Source organism: Psammomys obesus, unplaced genomic scaffold, assembly GCF_907164565.1.
Source record: "Psammomys obesus unplaced genomic scaffold, mPsaObe1.curated_primary_1811, whole genome shotgun sequence".
In the NCBI taxonomy this organism is placed as follows: domain Eukaryota; kingdom Metazoa; phylum Chordata; class Mammalia; order Rodentia; family Muridae; genus Psammomys; species Psammomys obesus.
In genome coordinates, this window is record NW_026585895.1 from 8,914,390 (window position 1) to 8,935,480 (window position 21,091).

The following is a 21,091-nucleotide window of genomic DNA, read 5'->3' on the forward strand; positions in this document are numbered from 1 at the left end:
AACAAAATTTCATATTCTTTGGTGCAAAGTGATGGCAAAATAGGCTAAATAATATTCCTATTTCCTCTTAACATAATTTGTTAAGAGATATCTTTTTAACAGAGAATAATACAGTATTTATAGTTTTAACTGCAATCATCCCATATCAAAATAAAGTTTTAATTGCTATTTCCATACAGTCTATATGGAGAAGAAACCTCTGGAATTCAACTTCCAGAAGAAGCGATCTACACATCAGCTTAATTCCCCAGGTAAGACTGTCAGTAGCAAATGCAGAACCTGTGGCTGGTAACCACCACTTGCTTACAAACCATTTTCAATAAAGAAAACTTCGTAAGAAGCGGCACTGTGGTACCTCTGCTCACTAACTGCAGGGACAGCATCATCTGGAGAGGGAATCTGGGCTCTGAGAGCAGCTGAGCTCCAACTTTTACTCACCAAGGCCAGTACAGTAAGTGAAGTTAATTGCCTTTGGCTTACTAAAATCACGCAGTCAACAGCAAAGCAAAAATTCCAAGACCAATTTACTGGAAGACAAAGGCACTGCTGGCTCTCCGGAGTCAGGGGCACTGCCCAGCCACCAGTGCACCAGGGGGTTTTCACCCTCACGGTGCCCCATGACCACTCAGCTCCTCCACAGCTGACACTGGGTGCTCTTAGATTTTGCCTTGAAAAACTAAAATGTTCTCCAAAGACACACAGGTTAAAGTTAACTACGAAATGAGCATTTCTTATTCAGCATTAAAAACATCTTCAGCTCTGACCCACTCAGGAAAGACAGGAATGGGAAGTAAACAACACCTCAAGCAGCTTAGGTGGACCTACTTACAACACAAATGCTCAATATAAACCAATGTTTAATAACCACATCATAATCACAAAATTTTGTTTTTAGGGAAATATAAATAACAACACTAATATTTTAAATACAACTAAATTAAACGCGATAAAATTGAAAACACAGTACGTACCACCAATTGGGATGATACAAAGGTTATATTTGCATGCTAGGTTCACAATCTTAACCACGTCATCATGACATGCTGTTGAAAAAGGAAAATGGATTAACATAGGCACATAAGTAAAATCCGCACACTCTTACAAAATGAGCATCAGTAAAGCTCTTGACCACCTGAACTTTCCTCATTTACGCATGCATATCTTGTTAAATGGATGCAAGAGATTCTTTTCAACTCTGTATTTTTTAACAATTCAGAATTTTTTTTTAAAAAAATATATATATATAAATGTCCTTCATGTCACATTCTCAAATATTAACATCTCATACAAGGAAGTCTAATTATCAAAACCAATCAAATAATATAGACAAAAACAATCCATAGTTCTTCCTCCAATATTCCACTAACATCCCTTTTCAGACCAGGGTCCAACCTGAAATCACACACTGATCTAATTGTGATGTCTTGTTAACCTTCTCTAAATAGACATTTACTTATCTATTATCAATGACACTTATGAGGAACTTCAGGTAGTTATTTCAAGTATATGTCTCAGTGTAAATCTGCATGTTTCCCTGAGATTAAATGAGACTGAATAGTTGGCAAGAATCTCACAGGAATGGTGTTATGCCTTTTTAGCACAGTATGGCCAAAAATATGTCTCATTCTTAGAATTTTAAATTTGATCATTTGCTTACGTAGGTACTGTCAGCTAGGTAAGCTACTGGAACAATGTTTTATTTCCTGTTGAAATCAACAGATATATTCAAACTATGTAAACAGCATATTTCACATACTTTTACCTATTAATTTTAGCACTACTGTTTCTTTATTCCTAAACAAATAGTAAAATCTTCCACAAAGCAGAATAGCACATGAATTCCTTTCAGTGTTATGGAACTAAAGCTATCTAAATAGTAAAAATCTAACTAAGAAAGACTGCTCATCAAATAAGATGGTACTACTCCAGCCCTTGGCACTGGGACATGAGCAGGGGTTTTAAGGAGGGAGCAACATGGCAGGGAGTACTTAAGATCAGTCTCATTGAACACTGTATCCCACAGAATACAATGCTTTGAGGCAAGGAAAATAAAAAATTATAATATTAACTGCTAAGATCCTGAAAGAAAAAGAAGATGTTAGCAAAAGTGAACTGATTTACATTTAACAAGTATTATAATTATCTCTCTCAGTTTGCATAAAGCTAGAAATACTTAGCCTTTGTATAGTTCCATTGTCGGGAATTAAACCCAGGGCCTTGCATATGCTAAACACATATTCTACCAAGAAATTGGGGCCCACTGCAATTTTTTTTTAATTTATTTATTATGTATAGTGTTCTGCCTACATATCACACCTGCATGCCAGAAGAGGGCACCAAACCTTTTTATAGATGGTTTTGAGCCACCATGTGGTTGCTGGGAATTGAACTCAGGACCTTTGGAAGAGCAGCCAGTGCTCTTAACCTCTGAGCCATCTCTCCAGCCCCCACCCCCATGCAATTTTTAATCAAAATCTATTTTTAGGCTTTCATATTAAGCTTATAAACCTTAGTACTAGTAGTTGAAAAGATAACATACGAGGGCTAGGAAATGGCTCCATGAACAAAAGCACTTGCTTTGCAAGCGTAAGGACCTAAGGTTAAGTCCCCTGCACTGACATAAAAAATCAGGCATAGATGCATGCACCTGTAACTCCTGCATTGTCCAAGGGAGATGGATCCTGAGCGCTCAGTAACCAGCCAGCCTAGCAGAAATGTTGAGTTTCTCAAGGCAATAAGGGATCGAGACAGAAGATACCCCATGTCTCCTACTCTGGTTTCTGCATGCATATGCACAGATACCCACATACACTCATGCACCATATTATATACACAGAGAAAAGAAGGGAGAGAGGAAGGAGGGAGGGAGGAAAGAAAGGAGGGAGACAAGGACAGAGAAAGAGGACAGAGACGGAGAAATAGATTGCGAATAACTAAAGAAACACCAGAAAACACCTGTTAAAAAATGTTAAGACAAAATGCATTCTATGACTCTAACTTATTAAGTCTTCCTTGACTGTGCTGCAGAAACAGCACTGCCTCATGCACCACCCATCCCTTTAGACAGTGTCTTCTCTGAATTGCTCTGTAATGGTCGGCACTATCCAACATGGTATATAACTTGTTTCTCCTCCCTCACTAAATCCCACTGTACTTGAGAAAAGAGATTTTGCTCCTCACTTCTTATCTTCAGTAACTAGCTGAGGTATTCATATTTTGACATGTAGCATACTAGAAATAAGCATAAATACTAACTTATTAAGTGGAAAATTTGCTTTGGGATTTGGTTTTTTGATCTAGGCTGATCCTAAACCTATAATACAGCAAAGATGACCTGGAACTCCTGATTCTCCTGCCTCTGCCATCCAAGTGACAGGATTACAAAAACATATGATATCCAGCTCAAGTGAGGTTATTTTTTTTTTAATTTTTAATTTTATGTGTATGAATGCTTTGCCTGTGTGTGTGTCTGTATAACGTGCACACACAGTGCCCACAGAAGCCAGAAGAGGTACTGGATCTCCCAGAACTGGCGTTAAACTCTCATGTGGATGCTGGGAAGACAGTCTGCGTCCTCTGGAAGAACAGTCAGTGTTTTTACGTTTTTGGGCCATGTCTCTGGCCCAAATTTAAAAGAGAAAAAAGTTACTGTTATTGTTAGTGGCTGTGTGTGTACCTGACAGGGAGCACATGTGGAGGTCAGAGGACAATCTCATAGACTTGGGCCCTCTCCACTTCATGTAGGTTCAAAGAACCAACTCGAGGGACTAAACTCAGGTGGTCATGCTCAGAAGGCAAACACCACTATCTGCTAAGCCATCTCACTAGCCCACAAAGTTAATTTTGCTACTGAAAATCTGGGGTTTTACACACATACACAGCAGTGGAAACATAGGTTACAAAAGTTTATGGAAACAAAAGACATTCACAGTATCTGACTGTCACAGTGGCAAAAGTCCTGCCTGAAGGACGGACCTCAATGAGCAGCGCTCCAGAGAATTAAGATCCAGATCACAGACTTTAGACTACGATAGATTCCGTAGGTGTACGCCCATGCTTGCACATGTGTGCAACTCTAAACTACAAAAGAAACAACTGCCTCCACATCCTGCAACTCAAGATGGCACAATGCCTCAAAACGCATTGCTGCAAGCTGCAACCTTCTCTCTTAACATGCAAAGGAAACTAGGTTTCATCACCAGTAAGAAAGTCACACTAAATTAAATAAATTCCTCAGAGAACTGACAATATGTCTGGAAACAAACCACACTGAAATGACACAACGAATTAAAACAACTTACTTGGCCATACAACTATATCAGGAATCCGCTCGAACATCCCTTCCCTGAGCAAGAATATCTCATGAAGACAGTGACCTGTTTTGTTGTTCAAAAAGAGAAGTGCAAAACAATTTAACTTACAGGAAGTTTTAAAATAAAGACAGAAAGCCAGTGTGAGCAGCCCTGGCGTGCACAGCCTACCGTGAGCTCTGAACACTCGATCATCCGCTTCCTGTGAGTAGGAAATGCGAGCTTCTTTAAGTTCCTGAAGGAAGTCTTCGTTCACAACAGAAGGAGGCGCTTCACTAGGATTTAAGGATGGCTAAAAAACAAAATTGGTTTCTTTGACTCGTTTCTAGATAATACATTTCGATCCCCTCCACTAAGAGAATGATTAGAAGATGCAGATGGTTTCCAGCATTCAGTATATCGAGTAATAGAGTCCAATGTGGTAACAGTAGCAGAGTACAAATGGCTTGGTTAATCCTATCCCATGACATGTGTTAACATGGAGACTATCTCTGTTTCTATGGCTGGTCCTCTGATACTGACAGTGAAGACTGTAATCAACAGAGAACACAGAGAGTCTCAAACCTTCGGAATACAGTAAAGGCACTAGGTGTACTTTACACTGAAAGTTTTTACCTATAGATAAAATTTACCATCTCCTGTTTTCAATGGCTATTTAAAAATGTTGCACAGAAACTATTATTACCGGACATTTTATATATAAAATATATTTTATATATGTATAAACTTGATACTCAATTTCAGTTGGTGTTGGAAGCCTAACCTTCACAACTGTAACGTTAAAACCACACTGAGCATGTCATTCAAGCTCCATGAGCCTCAGCTTCTACACATGTTCTATAACCAAATGCGTAGGGCTACTGTATGGAATGGAATCAGAAGCACCTAACGGCATATCAAACATATTCAACTGAATATAAGAAAAGTTAATACAGTATTTAGGATAAAGAATACATAAGAAAATGTAAACAAAAATGTCTGATATTTCTATACTCTCTTCATCTCTTAAGGTACTGTATTCATTCAGATAAACATTTATTTTTACTCCGAAAAGCCAGGCACTATTCTAAAACCTGTGAAAAGAGCAATTAGAGTTAACAGAAATGAGGATGGGAAGCTGTGGTCTAACCTTCATAAAATTTATCCTAAAATTACAAAAAGGAAATAACCAAACAAATGCCAACAAATGTGCTGTCTAGCATTTTAACTTCTTAAAACCAGAACTGCAGTTACAATCTGTTGTGAGCCCTCACGTGGACACTGGGAACTGAAGCCAGGTTCCCTGCAATAGCAGTAAGTGTTCTCATCTTCTGAGCCATTGCTCCAGCTCCTAGAAACAATCATGTGCTGAACAGTGCAGAGTACCACACAGACAGTCCATATTATGAGCTGGAATTTCCAATTGGAGAGACGAGCTAACTACTTTATATATTGCAAAATAACAATAAAAATAATGACAACATAAAAAAATGCCAAATATTTCACTGGCTTCACAACAACCAGAAGACTGTACTGAATAAATGTAACAAATTATGACAATAAGTAATTGGTTAGGCATAAAAAGCGCAACTCAACATATTGTAACTACTGTTTGCTTACTTTAGAGGTAGATTTATGCTCCAGACTTACTCCAAGGGTGTTCTGGATCCAGTCTTTCAAAGTTGGTAAAGCCAAGCCACTAAGAGGGTACCTAAGATACAAAGGAGATAAAGAATGCTAGAGAGAGGTACCTTTATCTAAGTGTGAAGCCTCCATTCTGCTTGTAGGAATGATCAAGCAGTCCCTAAAAGTTTCAGTGACTAAAGTGCTTGCATACTACGCATTTAACTGCAGAGCACCCAGATCCTATTTCCATGCCTGAAGTCTTGCTCTTGTACACATTTTAGAGACAGGGGAGAACTGACCTGCCTTCTCTCCGCCCACCTTCAAGAGCTTACAGAGCTCACCTTTACGCTTCCTTTCTCTCACGCCTTTGCAGCAGAATTCAACGATACAGGGAAAGAGGCCTTAACGAACCCATGCTGGAGAGTTGCCTAGCAGGTAAATTCTGTTTCTAGGACTACCTAGACCAGCAGTTCTCAACCTGTGGGTCTCAACCCCTCTGGGAGTCAAATGAGCCTTTCACATGGTCACATATCAGATATTCTGTATATGAGATATTTACATAACAATTCATGACGTAGCAAAATTATAGTTATGAAGCAGCAACAAAGCTTACTTTATGGTCCCCACAACTATATTATTGTATTAGAATACACGACCCTATTAGAGTATTATATTAAGAGGGTCAGCATCAGGAAGGCTGAGAACCACTGCCCTAGAGAAAGTCACTAACATCATCATGTCTCCTTTGCTTGTAATTAATGCTCTCCTGACAACCTTAAAGTGTTGCCTTTCATCATAACCCAAAACCAGGTGTAAGTTACGAGACTTCCAATCAATCAAAAGCATGGAGGACCAAGGGTAGTGTGGGGTGACTCTTTAGAGGCTGATTCAGAAACCTCCCTACAGAAGTCATTTGTAAGACAACAGGGGCAATGGGAATACAAACTAAATAATTAGACATTACAACAAACTTGCCCTTTTAGAAGTATGATAATGTTACTTAATCAATATATGAATGACTATAAGGGCTTATGTTTAAATTTTTAAAAGTACAGGTATTATGATGACATCAGAATTTAAAATATTACAGGATAAAATGGAATTATAATACAAGACTGACAACTTTTTGCTTAGAGGACGGGACATCATATTCTCATGCCCTTTTTTATGTCTAAAAAATATAAGAAAAGGAAAAGAAGGAATAAAGTGAGCTTAAAATTTAGGATTACCTTTTCCCAGTCAGCTCAACCTGGCCCTTCTTATTGAAGAAGAACTTGGAATCATTATAGCCCCATCCATTCCATTTCATAAGTTCTTGCCTAGTGAGGAAAAAATAATATATACATGTATATGTACATAAAAGACCTATCCCGGTGCTAAGGCTAAGTGTGTGCCACATGGGGTGGCTCACAACAACGTGGAGAACACCTCTAGAGCCAGTGTACATATCGCATGCCTGCAGATAATGCTCGCAGACATGCGCACACTCTTGCACTCTCACACACACATATATATATGTGCGTATACATATGTATATGATTAAATTTCATTTTATGAGTTTCCACATAATATCATACTATCAGCAATTACAATCATCTCCATACTTTAATACTTAGAAAATATGAAAAACAACTAAGACAAACACCAAGATCGAATCACTTATCACAAACTTTTTGTTGTTGATTTCCAAGACAGGGTTTCTCTGTGTAGCTTTGGCTGTCCTGGACTCACTTTGTAAGCCAGGCTGGCCTCGAACTCACAGAAGTCTGCCTGCCTCTGTCTCCCCAAGTGCTGGGATTACAAATGTGCACCACCATACCAGCTATCACAGACTTTTATATTCCAACTTCACAGCTCAGGCTTTTGTCTTATTCTTAGTATTCTTTCAAAAACATCCAAAAAAATTTACTTAACTAGGCTCACAATAAGTATTCATGGGATCAACACTGCTGGCGTAATGTAAAAGATATTAAGAAAAAAACTTATCTTATTTCCTCTTGTTTCAGTCTTTTCATGTTGAATTTGTCTTTCACAGCTCATATCTCCTCTCTCTCTCACTAAAAATAATTTTGAACTCTTTTTAAAAAAGACTTTTGCTAAACATTTCAAAACCAAAAATGTATCATTGGCTTTTAATTTTTACAATCATTTAAAAGACCTTATGTCCATTTTACTAGTTGAGATAAAAATGAAAATCTATTAAAACGCTTACATATTAGCTATTATAAAACCACTGCACTGAGCAGCACATGTTTCACAGTGAGCTGCAATCAGCAAATTGAACGCATTCAAAGACAGATGAGGAGGAGTATGCTTAGAAAAAATGTTTCACCTTATAAACTGAGTTTAAAGGGTAGGATATAGCCTGGCATGTTCAAAATTCTGGATCTGGTCCCTAATAATATAAATAAACCATAAGATGGCAGTTAAAACAATGACCAGAAAGCTGATTTTTACATGTATTCGAAAAACATTAGAATTTTTAATTTTTCTGTTGTAATGAAACAGACCAATTATAAGTTAGTTTGATGGGTACATGATATGAAATTCACAAAAAATCAATTTTTTAAAAAAAAAATTTTTTAAACGTAGTTTGACTACTGACAGACACATTCATAGAGCAGATTTAAAATATAAGTGCTGCATTTTAGGCCATGTATCAAGTCTTAATAAATTAAAAAGAGAAGCATCTTTTATACCTTATTAGATATAGTATAGCAAGAGAAAACACAGATACCCTACAACACATGGAGACTGAGCAATGTGCTCTGTGGTAACTGGAGCCACCAAGGAGGAAATGAAAACAGCCTGATCAGAAGTTCTGGGACAGAGCAAAGGCAGTTGTGGGAGAGGCTTAGATGTCTCCGCTGACATCCAAACTTCAGAACACATTCCAACTTAGTGAAGGCCTCAAGAGGGAAAGGAGCAGGAGCAGGAAGTAACCAGGCCCGGGACGAACAGCAAGCAGAAACTGAAGATGGCGTGAGGAGCCGCAGCACCAACACACACACAGAAAGCCATGCTCCTCTGTAAGCCGCCTACACCACGGCCTCAGCGCAGCTACCGAGCTTCACCCAGCATGTCCGTAGCAGCTTTGTCTCATTTTTCATCTCCAATGCTGGACATCACAATTTCAAAGACCACTTTCATCACAATCAGTAACACGCTCGTTAACAAGTGCCCTGGCCTGGGCATGTGCAGAACCACACTTAAGTATGGTGTTAGTTTCAGTGTTACAGGGTGCCCAGGTGAGCTTAGTTACTGAAATAAATTAGGGGCAAGTGTTTCAGCTCTGCTGGTTGCAATGAAAAATAACTAAATAAAAACTGTTTTCTATCCAGAAAGGCTACATGCCTTTTAATTCAAAATAAGCTTGCCACTGTGCCCAGCTAGAGAATCCTCCTCTTTTTAAATTATAAAACAATAATTCAAAATAAACAAAGATATTCTCGCTAGAAAGCACTCCTCAAATTTTCCATAATTCTCAAGAAGAAGAAAACAAAAATTGAGAAGTAAGTTTTTATAGCAATTACTGTCTTAGACCAAAGGCTTTCCAAACAAGAGCAACATGAATATAACACAGTAAGTGAGCTACAAGCAACCAAATATGTACTCGAGTCCTACATATAAGGTTGAGACAAAGAAAACACAATGTTTTCATTGGAAATCATAGTTTCCTAAAACTAGGGAAGTAGAGAGGCAATAAGAGCCCAAGTTCAAGGCTAGTTTGAGGCCATCCTGGTCTACAGAGCAGGTTCCAGGACAGTGAGGGCTGTATACAGACCCTGACTCAAAATAGAAAAAAAAAAAAATTAGACACTACTGTAATCCGGTTATAGATCTAATCTTTGGGTTGATGCTCTTGAGCAGTTTGTTTTTAAGTAGAGACTATTTTATTGATAGAAAGTCATGATTTTATTGTTATTTTGGCTTTTTGAGGTAGAGTCTCACTATGTAGCTTAGGCTGCTGTGCTAGGATTAAAGGTGTGGGCCTCACCTGGCTTAGTATTTCCTCCTAATCCCACAATGCCCCTACATTAAGATGGTTTAGATAGACTTCCGGACGCACCTTTATAGAGAAAACTTCACGGCTTGGACTAGAGATGTGCTCAGCACCTAAGAACACTGATGCACATGCATGCGAAACTGTAAGCACATCAAAGGCAGTGGGGCCACCCTCCTGTAACCCAGCCCTGGGCAGACGAGGGAGACAGACTACTGGGGCCGTTTAGTTAACTGCCAGCCTAGCTGCAGGGGTAGTGAGAGCCCCTGTCTCAAAGGAATAAGGTAGAAGCCGTAGTACTGTACTCTAAAATGAGGAGATTTGAATGCCAAGAAATATTTGGCCCTGGGCTGGAGAGATGGCTCAGCAGTTAAGAGCACTGGCTGCTCTTCCAGAAGTCCTAAATTCAACTCCCAGCAACACATGGTAGCTCACAATCATCTATAATGAGATCTGGTGCCCTCTTCTGGCATGCTGTGAACGTGCAGAAGAGCACTCGTATACATAAAATAAACAAATAAATAATTTTTTTTTTAAAAGACTATCTGGCCTTACATTTCAGATGAGGAACTATTCTAAAGAATCTGCAAGTTTTTGAATGTAGGCTAACAATGCTTCCTTTCTCTTTATCACAATAAGGAAATTCTTTATTGCAAAAGCTTAAAAAAAAAAAAAAAAAAGGATCTGAAACATTCTCCACAAGCCCTTGCATTAAAGGCTGGATTCCCAAGGCGTGGTGCTATAAAAATGGCAAAGCCCTTAGACGGTGGGGTCCAGTAGGTGTGTCTAGAGTAACCTCTGTCTCTGCCACAAGCTGCTTAGTGTGATGTACTTCTTGACCACTGGCCCAAAACAACAGGCATCAGTCACTGAAGGAGACCTGCAAACCGCGACCAGAGCAGACTCTTACTAAGTGACTGATCCTAATTACCGTCCTATAAAAAAAGACTCCAAGTACCTTGACATGTATTACAGCTTTAACATTTGTAAGTGATTAAAGCTTCACATGTTAAAAATCCAAATGCTCAAAAAAGATCCTTAGAAACTGACTGCCCTGTCCCACCTTTTCCAGATAAAGAAGCTTTAACTAGCTGAGTTACACTCTTGGGTAACCAAGGTAGTTTAAAGAGCCCTCTTCTCAGCACTTTTAACATTTTCTCCAAGACACTATTCTAAGCTTACTGTGGTCATTCTGCACTGGGCCTGAAGGAAATATTTAAGCATCAAGGACTGTGGCTGAATCAGTAAGCCTGAGGCCCTCCCCATCACATAGTAAAGTCTGTCGTCGAGAATAATAATCCCAAGGCACCAGGAAAACTGCAATCAAGAATACAAAATCCTCAGCTTTCCCAAATGGTCTAATAAAGGAAGTTGTTCACAGCTAAACCAGAGGTAGTCAGTATTGTGTCCCAGGCATTCACATTCCTCACGCTGAGCCTGAGTCAAAACCCAAAACTCTTCCTACTACCAAAAAGGAAACGGTTGGCTTGATTTTACCCGATTAAAACATGTTTACAAACTTGTAGAACCAAGTAGTCAATTATGAAAAGGAACAATTACTTGTTGCAACACCACCAAAAAAGGGTACTCAGAGAATAACATCACATACACACAAGGTGGCAGTATTCTCCTCAGAGACCTGTGGTTTGCACACTTTCCACTCCCCAGGCCTGTTACTCTGGCACACCCTGGAATCGTTAGACTTAGTGTTGTTATTACCAGTCCATGCGGAGTTCCTTTATTTAGTCTGGAGTGAGACCTCACTTCTGAGTCCGGACCTGGAGACCAATCATCAGATCCCCACTCCTCTTCAGTAAGCTACAAGCAGGAGGGCTTAGAGCACGGCTCCTGCCGTTACTTATTCTAAGCCTGGTAGTCTCACAAAATCAGAAAAAGAACAAAGCTATTCTCCTACTTTACTCTGGGTTAGCAACGTTTCTTAAAGACCAGTTAGCTAGAAACTCTTAAAGCTTTTCTGGTAAAACTCAACTAATTTCTAATGAACGATGATTTACTTCTTAATCCAGGTGAAGGTAAACTCTGACCTATCTGTTTCAGTTTAAAATAAGACAGAGCTTTTGGAAGAGTGGGAAGAATATTGGCAGTAACGCCTCAGTGCTGGCTGAGCTAACCAGCCTCAGCATCAGCCACTTTCACACCAAGGCACAGACTCAACAAGCAGAAATCCTCAAGATTTTCTAACACAGACCTTTATCATCTGCTTTGCGACTGACTGCTTCAAGGCTGGTACAACCTACAAGAGCATGTGAAAGAAGTGATAAGAAAGATGGCAGCACACACACTATGAACTATTCCCATAGACCACTGTGTGTGATGGATATGCCTGTAATGCCAGGAGGTACGAAGCTCAGGCAGGATCTCAGAGGGTCAAGGTCAGCCCAGGATGGGGACGGGGCCACCCTACAAATAAAATTCTCTTCCCACTGACTTCCTTATTAAAAAAAAAAAAAAAAGAAAAAAAAAAAGAAATTCTCACTAAAAATGTAAAGATTGATAGGAGAGAAGGGTAGAATACTGACTTTATTCTAAGTGTGGGTTAAAAATGTAGGTATTTTGAAATAAATTTAAAGTCATCTTCATATTAGATAACCAACCCTACAAAATTATTCTTAAAAATACAAGAAAGCTTTCAAAAATGTTCACAATGTACACTGCCAGAATCTGACAGTGAATCAAAATCCCCTTTTCAAAATGGGACTTCATATAAAAAGCTTGGTACTATGTACAATAGTTTGAGTTATTTTAGAGAAAACCTTAACAACTTATATATGCCTGGCTGTGAGATGTGACATCCGACTTATAAAATAAACTGAACATTATCAGGCTTTGATCAGTATCTAAATCATATACTATCTCCTGCTGCCTGATACAAAACTCACCACCCTACCTTTATCTGATTACACTTTTACTTCCCACAGAGGGATTGGAACCATGTCAAACAGCCTCAAGGAGCACTAATTTTGCTTTCTGCATAAGACTGTGCTATCCTGAGAGAACGCCACTTGCAAAACCTGAAGTCTATCTTAACAGAACTAGAGCCATGGAAAACATCCAACCAATGAGCTGTGGGTACAATGCAGGGCACAGGGGTCAAAACCAACAAAACTGAACATAACCTAATACCTGGAGTTTATTCAAGGGACTTGTTGAAAGAATCAATGAATGCACACTTGGTCACCTATACTTTGAAGATACAAGTAGTCCGTCTCAGAAAACTTTACAGCTTCATTCAGCTTAATACTGGCCTCGAAAGCCTGCTCACCCTGCCTTTGGACTAGAATAGCGCCATGCCCAACGGGAAAAGCATAACTCCTACAAAGCAGGCTGAGCTAAAAGAAAAGTGTAAACAAATCATGCTGCAAGACGCCACCGCTGCCACCAGCGACAGTGCTCCCCTACCATGACGGACTACAGTCTAAAACCTAAGTCTGTATACGTCTCTTCCCTTAGTTGTTTCTGTCAGGTATTCTGTCACAATGATGAGAAAAGCTGACGAACATGGTCACTGGGTTCTGTAACACTGCCAATGGTGGTTGTGACAAAAGCTGGTTGCGGTGGTGCACACCTGTAATCCCAGCACTCTGGGAAGCAGAGGCAGGTGGATCTCTGTGAGTGCGAGGCCAGCCTGGTCTATAAAGCCAGTCCAGGACAGATAAGGCTATACAGAGAAACCCTGTCTTGGGAGAAAAAAAAAAAAAAAAAGTACTACAAACTTGTTGGCTTACAATAAAAAGTAATAGGAATAATTTTGTTTTCCAGCATGAACTAATGTACTGGTTGCTGATGAAATTTGGCACTGGTGGGGATAAATGTGCCACGCGACCTAAATGATTAATTACGGAACTCTGATAAGCTCAGGGCTCTACTTGGCTCGACAAGGCAGTACTCTGCCATCCACACAAAATACCCTCTGACAAGACTTGCACACTACCATGTCACACTTTAACCCACGCTAGCGTCCCTGCGTGTCCCTACTGCGTTTCAGCCCTGGCTGCTGTAGGTAGTCCTCTGATGCAGTAAGCCGTTTGCTAATTGTTGCCGGTGTAATAGACTTGATTTGATTTGATTCCCAGCACCCACAAGGGAGGCTCCCAACCACTGTGGTGAGTTTCAGGGGTCCAGTGCCCTCCTCCAATCTCCACTGGCATTGCATTGCATGTACAGCCATACATGCAGCCCACACACCCATGCACACAAAACAAAAATAAATAAAGATTCTAAAGATTTAAGAAAGAGAGAGAAACACAGTGCTTCTGGGAAGCAACTCAGCAGAAAAATGCTATGCTAAGTGTGCACAAATGAAGCCAGTTACAGATCCAGCAGTAACTCCTGAATATATGCTACAGAGAAATCCACATCCTGTTCCATAACGGAATACAGTTAGCACATTTCCTAGAGCGCTGTTCACTAGATAATGAAGAAAATGGATTGTGTTCCGTGAGATTTTACACAATGATCAGAATCACTGAAGTAGACTGGCACACCAAATTTTAAAACAATAACAACCTTTTTTTCTCTGCAGAATATAGATTTAAGTGAGAGAGGAAAAAAGACTATTTGGCAAAAAGAAGAGAGGGCACTGGAGGGCAAATGTGTGTAATGTCCAATGATATATGTATGAAGCTGTTATGATGAAACCCATTGTTTTGTACCTTAACTAAATATTAATTTAAACTAAAATTATTTAAAAATCAATTTGTACCCTGACAAGAAAAATGAACGAGAAAAATCTAGAAGCAGTGTTGAATACAAAGAAAAGAAAAAAGAAACTCAGAGCATAACAGCATTTACAAGAGAGAAGGAAAAAACACTAATTAACTATATTTTCTTATAGAATGCATATACAAGAACTTTCATGGGTGCTCATGGAGACAGACAGATATGACCAGGAGTTACACAGAAGAAAACAAGAAGGAGATGCCTCACAGCAAACATCATCAGTAGTAAAATCAATCGCCACAACTCCCTGAACCCGAGGCAAATGTGTTGCTCAGTCTTCAACTCAAGTATCTTTCACATGCATAAAGGAACTCCATGAGTCTGTTACCAGAAAAAAAAAAAAGTATGGAAGTTTCTAACACCTTTTTAAAGACAGATTCTGTTACAATCACAGCTTCAAACACACAACAAACCAAATACATATTTAACTCTCTACATTCAAAACCTTTTATAGTTTACAGGATTGAATCAAGGGTTGGAAACTGTGGCTGAAATAGAAAAAGGAAAGCACAGATATAAGAGACATTCTTGTAGACACAGAAACCAGTTTAAGAAGAGAAAACTGGAGCAAGTGAGGCAACATGAGCCTTTCAAACTGACAGAATAATCTGACTATCAACACTCACACTAGACCCTTACCCACCACTGTCCTTAATTATCACCCCAAATTCTGCAAATTAGAATCATGTTGGTGTTTGATTGTCTCTGGAAATATAAATACAAATATTAGTCATGCATATCATACTATAGAGCGGACACCCACCCACCACTCTACTAGGCTGACACCTACCTTGAAGACCTAAAGCAGTACCCTACTCTCTACCCTGAAAACCACCCAAATCAGCATCAGGAAACTGGCAGCTAACTGTGCTCCCTCAAATACACTTGAACATCCATGACTTTTTCCCCCTCACTGTCTGTTTTCAATCTAACCCATGTGGTGATTCTGGAACGCACTTCCAATCTTCTCCAGCACCAACTGGAAAATCTAACTGGCTTCCACTGACACCACCCTCATTCCCTGCTCCAGTAACTGCAAAAGGAACTGCGCCTAAGTTTCCTGAGCTGACAGCTCAGTAAGTGAGCAAAGGCCTTCAGGGAGAGAACTGCAGCTCTGCAGAAACTAGAAAGCTGGGCAAACAGAAAACACAGACATCTTCAGACCTCTGCAAGCTAGTCACTACAAATAACAAGCCCTAGGTTTTCAAAGATAGACCATCCATCCAAGCAAAAGCCTAAAAAGGACAAAACTGAACATCATACTTACTTAATGTAGTCAGTATCCTTGCTATTGAAAGCTGTTTCCTTTTTTACCTAAAATATTATTAATAATCAGCAGCAGTCCCTTCTACTTTATAACAGTTGAGATTGTTATCTTTGCTTCCAGGAAACCAAAGTGGGGAAAATTACCCTCACAAAGTTAGGCACAGGGACCCAGGAGATGGTTCAGTGGCTACAAGTACTTGTAAAGCCAAGAGGGCCTGAATTCAATTTCCCAGCATCCACATAGAAGCCCAGCATGTGGTTATGCTTGGAACCCAGTACTGAGGGGTAGAAACAAGCGGCTTAGGAGACCATGTCTCAAGGCAGTAAAATGGACAGCAGCAGAGAAAGACAGCCAACATCTTCTGTACACTTTCAAACACACACACTTTAGAGGACTCGGCCACATCAGCTGTATAAACACTGCTCACTTTAATTGCAGAGTTCTGGATGCCGCCCTAAACCTAACCTATGACTAGAATTTCTGGCAGTGGGCACTCAAAACCCACATTTTTGAAGAAGCACTCCCAGGGTAGTCCAGCAGGGCCATCCACACAGTAGACGCTACTTCAAGGTCTCAGCGGGTGCCAGCAGAAGACTAGTCCACTACACAAGGGACACAGCAAGGTCAGGGCTGTAAAACCAAGCTGTTCTCACCAACCTTCTCCAAATCCAGAGATTACAACTAAACGAAAAAACCAAAGCCCTCTGGGTTGTGGCACCCACCTGTAATCCCAGCACTCAGGAGGCAGAGACAGGAGGACCTCTCTGAGTTTGAGGCCAGTTTGGTCTACAAAGAGTCTAAGTCACCCAGGGCTACACAAAGAAACCTGTGTCAAAAAAAAAAAAAAAAAAAAAAACCAAACACAACAACAACAAAAAGGCCCACTGCACACAGAGAAGTGGGACAACAAGAGGGCAGAGTGGAGAAGGGAAAGGATGACACAGAGTGGAGTTGAGCTTCCCAGACAGGGAGGCCCACAGATCTCTGCCCAGATTTTAAATGGACTCAGAAAAGGCACTGAGAGCTACCCAAAGGAACTGTTACCTAAATGTTATACATCATACAACCTCCTAGTTTTATACATGTTAGCCTCCCAAGCACAAATTTTTAAATTATTTTATCAATGAACTTGGCTCTAAAAACAAGAATATTTGTTCGAAGTCCGATATGTATGGTAAACATCCCACAGAGTGGCAACACTGAGCTGCCAACAATACCTAATGAGAGTAAACAGCATGACTGGAGAACGCACCTGACCCTGACAACAGCCTGCACCGTGGGAGAACTGCTGGTTCTGCTCTTCAGGGCTACCCAAGCTCCCTGGAGCAGAAGGTGGTTTCTGCTGGCAGTTTGTCTCTCCTTTCCCAGGGCAGAGCTGCCACCCAGTACCTCTCTACTTCCTAGCCCAGAACTGGGTGTTTAGCACTTTCTCCCAGGGTTACTCAATACTTCCACGATGTTACACCATCCTGTGAAGTGATGAGGTTTACAGTCAGTATCTACTTCCTTCCTACATTAGTTCTAGAATATGGGTGTCTTTGCACCTATTTAATAATTAGGGGTAAAGGGGAAGAGGGAAGACGTCCAGGAATTTTCAGTAGCATGTCCTTGGTCATTCAAACGGTACCTGATATACTACAATCCAAGTGTGTCCAACTTGCAGACCTGGGCCTCAAGTCCCCAGAACAGCTATGAAAAAGCCTCAACATAAAACGTTAAACTTCCATCATCAGAGTTTTTTGTTTCAACCCCACTGCATGGTTCTCAAACATAAAATCTGTAAGCAAGGTAATCAGATGAAAAAGTAAGGTTGGTCACCGGGTCCTAACACGCTTAACTAGAGCCACAGTGAGTACCACATAGTCTAAGGCAACAGGCAAACAGTGCTCCTTTCTAACTGAGAGTAGGTGGCTTCACTGTGTTAGCATGTAAACTTCCAGGTCTTTGGGAGATGGTAGAGACTGAATAACCAGCCAAGCAAAGGTATTTTTGCATCTACATGCCTGAAACATAAAACTATGAAAGGAAGCTATAGGCAACCACAGAAAACAAGTAGCATCAATGGAAAGCATGAGGGTAAAACTGTATTTCCTACATTTCATGTTGCCACCAAAAGTACAACTCATTATGCTTTAAAATTGCTCAGCCTTGCCTTTGTGAGCGCCCCACGCATTGTCCACAGATACACATGGAGGCAAAACACCCATACACATTAAATAATAGGAACACCAACTTTAAAGAACAGCCGACTCTCCAGCTGTTCCCTAACAGCTATTCCCCAAACAAAAACATAATCATAACTTCAGGGATCATTCTTTTTTATGGTTGCTTATCTTTCCAACTGCTCCAGGTACCTTCTCTGAAATGCCCTTCTCTCTCTCTCAAGAACGACTAATCAAAGGAGTCAGTCCAAAAACTCTCCTCCAAACTGCCTCTCCCATCTTCCTCAAGGATTTACCGCTCCTTCTATACACAGCACCAGACTGCAGCCCTGTTTCCCTGAGCAAAGACAGGAGGGAAGGAGGGAGGGAAGGAGGGAAGGAGGGAAGGAGGGAGGGAGGGAGGGAAGGAGGGAAGGAGGGAGGGAGGGAGGGAGGGAGGGAGGGAGGGAAGGAAGGAAGGAAGGAAGGAAGGAAGGAAGGAAGGAAGGAAGGAAGGAAGGAAGGAAGGAAAGAAACCCAGCTACACCGAGACCATTGACAAGGCCCCAGGTTTGATCCCAACATCAGAAAAGTCAAAATTTTTTCTGCATTGATAACAGTAAAGATAAGCATCTTGTAAGTCACAGCTAAAAAAAAAAAAGAATCTGATCTATCAGACTGAATAAGGGGTAGGAATGGAGCTCAATGCTGTTAAGATACATGTTGGGTTTAAGCGTCCAAATAATGAAAAGCATAAAGAGAAACAGCATTCTGAAAATAACTGAACACAGCACATGTATGCAAAGCTGGAGAAACCAGAAAGAATTCATCCACTTAGAATCAGCCAATAATTATCAATATTAAAATGAGTCTTGGAAGAGATATCACCTTAAAAGTTCCAGCAAGGCTCTTTGACACACACACACACACACACACACACACACACACACACACACCCCAAAGGGGGAAGCAGCCTTGCTAGGCCACAGAGGAAGACTTTGCAGGGAGTCCTGATGAGACCTGATAGGCTAGGGTCAGACGGAAGGGGAAGAGGACCTCCCATATCAGTGGACTTAGAAAGGGGCAGGAAGGAGATGAGGAAGGAAGGGTGGGATTGGAAGGGAATGAGGGAGGGGGCTACAGCTGGGATACAAAGTAAATAAACTGTAATTAATGTAAAAAAAATAAAAATTTATTTAAAAAAAAAAAAAGTCCCAGCAAGACTGCTGAAAGCTAGTCCTGTCTAGGTAGATGAGGTTAACAGATGTAGAAGAATGAACGAAAGACTGGGGATGTGGCTCAGTGGTGTAGCACTTGTCTAACCTGCACATGGCCCTGACTTCAGTTTCCTGCATACACACACAAAAAAGAAAAACCAATACTAAATCCACCTTTTCTGCTTTCATCTAACTCAAATTAATGCTTAACGCCAATCATCCTAATCAATGCTTATTCCAAAACACGGGATTTTGTTTTACTAAAGCACTACCAATTACATAAAACCATTGATGAGCATGGCAAACTAGGTGGGTGGTATTTTAATAGCCCTGAAGCTGTATTCTAGCAAAGATCAAGCCCCTCTAGAAGAAATGCAGACTCCGACCAGGCAATCAATCTGAGCCGGCACAGGAAAGTCTGTGAATTAGGTAATTCCTATTGCTTTACTCCAAGGTCTTAGAATACATAAGCACAGCCCCATTTGATGGTATGCAGTTTCTGAGCAACTATAGAAAGAACAAGAATCACAGTAAGGTGGCTGGCAAGAACAGGATTGGAATTCTGATCAAAACCCCTGCTTAGTAACTTCAAGCACGCTATCACATATACTCAGCAGTTTTTACAGTGGATGACAAGAGACTATCTACAGCTCCAAATTGCAACTAGGAAACAGAACACCCATCGGTAGTAACTGAGTTACTGGAAAAGTTTAACAAGTAAGCATAATCAACTACTAAAAATCCAAAATTAACTATAAAAATACTTGAGAATCAAAGGTAGGTGTCAATGGTCTTATTTTAAGAAAACTATGTAAAACCTGATGCTTATGAAACTTAAGACTATGCCCAGTACTAATGGCTTTTTTGTAACTCAAAACTAAAATGTATAAACTGGAAAACAAACTTAGATTTACGGCTGTAGCTGAAATCGTGTCCTTAAGCATGGCACGCATTTTAAAGTTACTGCTTAAAAACCCAGCTTCAGAGCCAACAAGGCGGCTCCAAGAGCAGACACTTGAAATGCAAGCCTGGGACCTGAGTTTAACTCTGGACCCGTGTAAACCAAGGAGAAAATCACCTCCACAAAGCTGGCCCTGGGCTTCCACCCGTGCACTGTGGGAGGTGCACACGCGCACACGCACGCACGCGCGCACACACACACACACACACACACACACACACACACACACAGAGAGTCCTTTTAAAATTTCTATTTAGTCAGTTCACAAGAGTCCTTTAGTGCCTGGTTAAAAGTTTTTCTCTCCCTGATAGGCTAGGGTCAGATGGAAGGGGAGGAGGATCTCCCTTATCAGTGGACATAAGGAGGGCATGAGAGGAGATGAGAGAAGGAGGGTGGGATTGGGAGGGAATGAGGGAGGGGGCTACAGCTGGGATACGAAGTGAATAAACTGTAATAAATAAAGAACTTAAAAAGATGTAGTAAAATACAAAAAAAAAAGTTGTTCTCTCAAATAACTGGCACGGTTAAGGAGACTGCACACACGGCTGAATACGCTACATAGTAAACACCACTGAAAACCAAACTCAGTAAAAACCAGTCAAGTTGAGCCTCTTCATTTGCAATAATATATACAGAACATTTACCATGAGAAACTTCATACTGAAATAACTAAAATGAAAAGTATCAATTCCTCAAACGCTCATTAATAACAAAGTGGACAAACTATAGAATAGATATATGCAACAGAATACTTTTCAACAATCAGGCTGAGTAAAATGAACAATTACAGGCTCTATCAGTAAAGCATTTGTTGTGTAGGCATGAGGACCTGAGCTTGGATCCCGGA

At 40.4% G+C, this 21,091-nt stretch overlaps 1 protein-coding gene across 1 annotated transcript in view; it reads right to left on the bottom strand.

Annotated features, from left to right (window-relative positions):
• Agps (alkylglycerone phosphate synthase) overlaps nt 1-21,091 on the bottom strand; it is a 101,058-nt gene that overhangs the window by 72,730 nt on the left and 7,237 nt on the right. The window contains exons 2-6 of the mRNA XM_055600201.1: nt 7,145-7,234; nt 5,910-6,000; nt 4,482-4,602; nt 4,302-4,376; nt 972-1,043 (exon numbers count right to left, since the gene is read on the bottom strand). Coding sequence (XP_055456176.1) covers nt 972-1,043; nt 4,302-4,376; nt 4,482-4,602; nt 5,910-6,000; nt 7,145-7,234 — 449 coding nt within the window. The remainder of the gene's footprint in view (nt 1-971; nt 1,044-4,301; nt 4,377-4,481; nt 4,603-5,909; nt 6,001-7,144; nt 7,235-21,091) is intronic.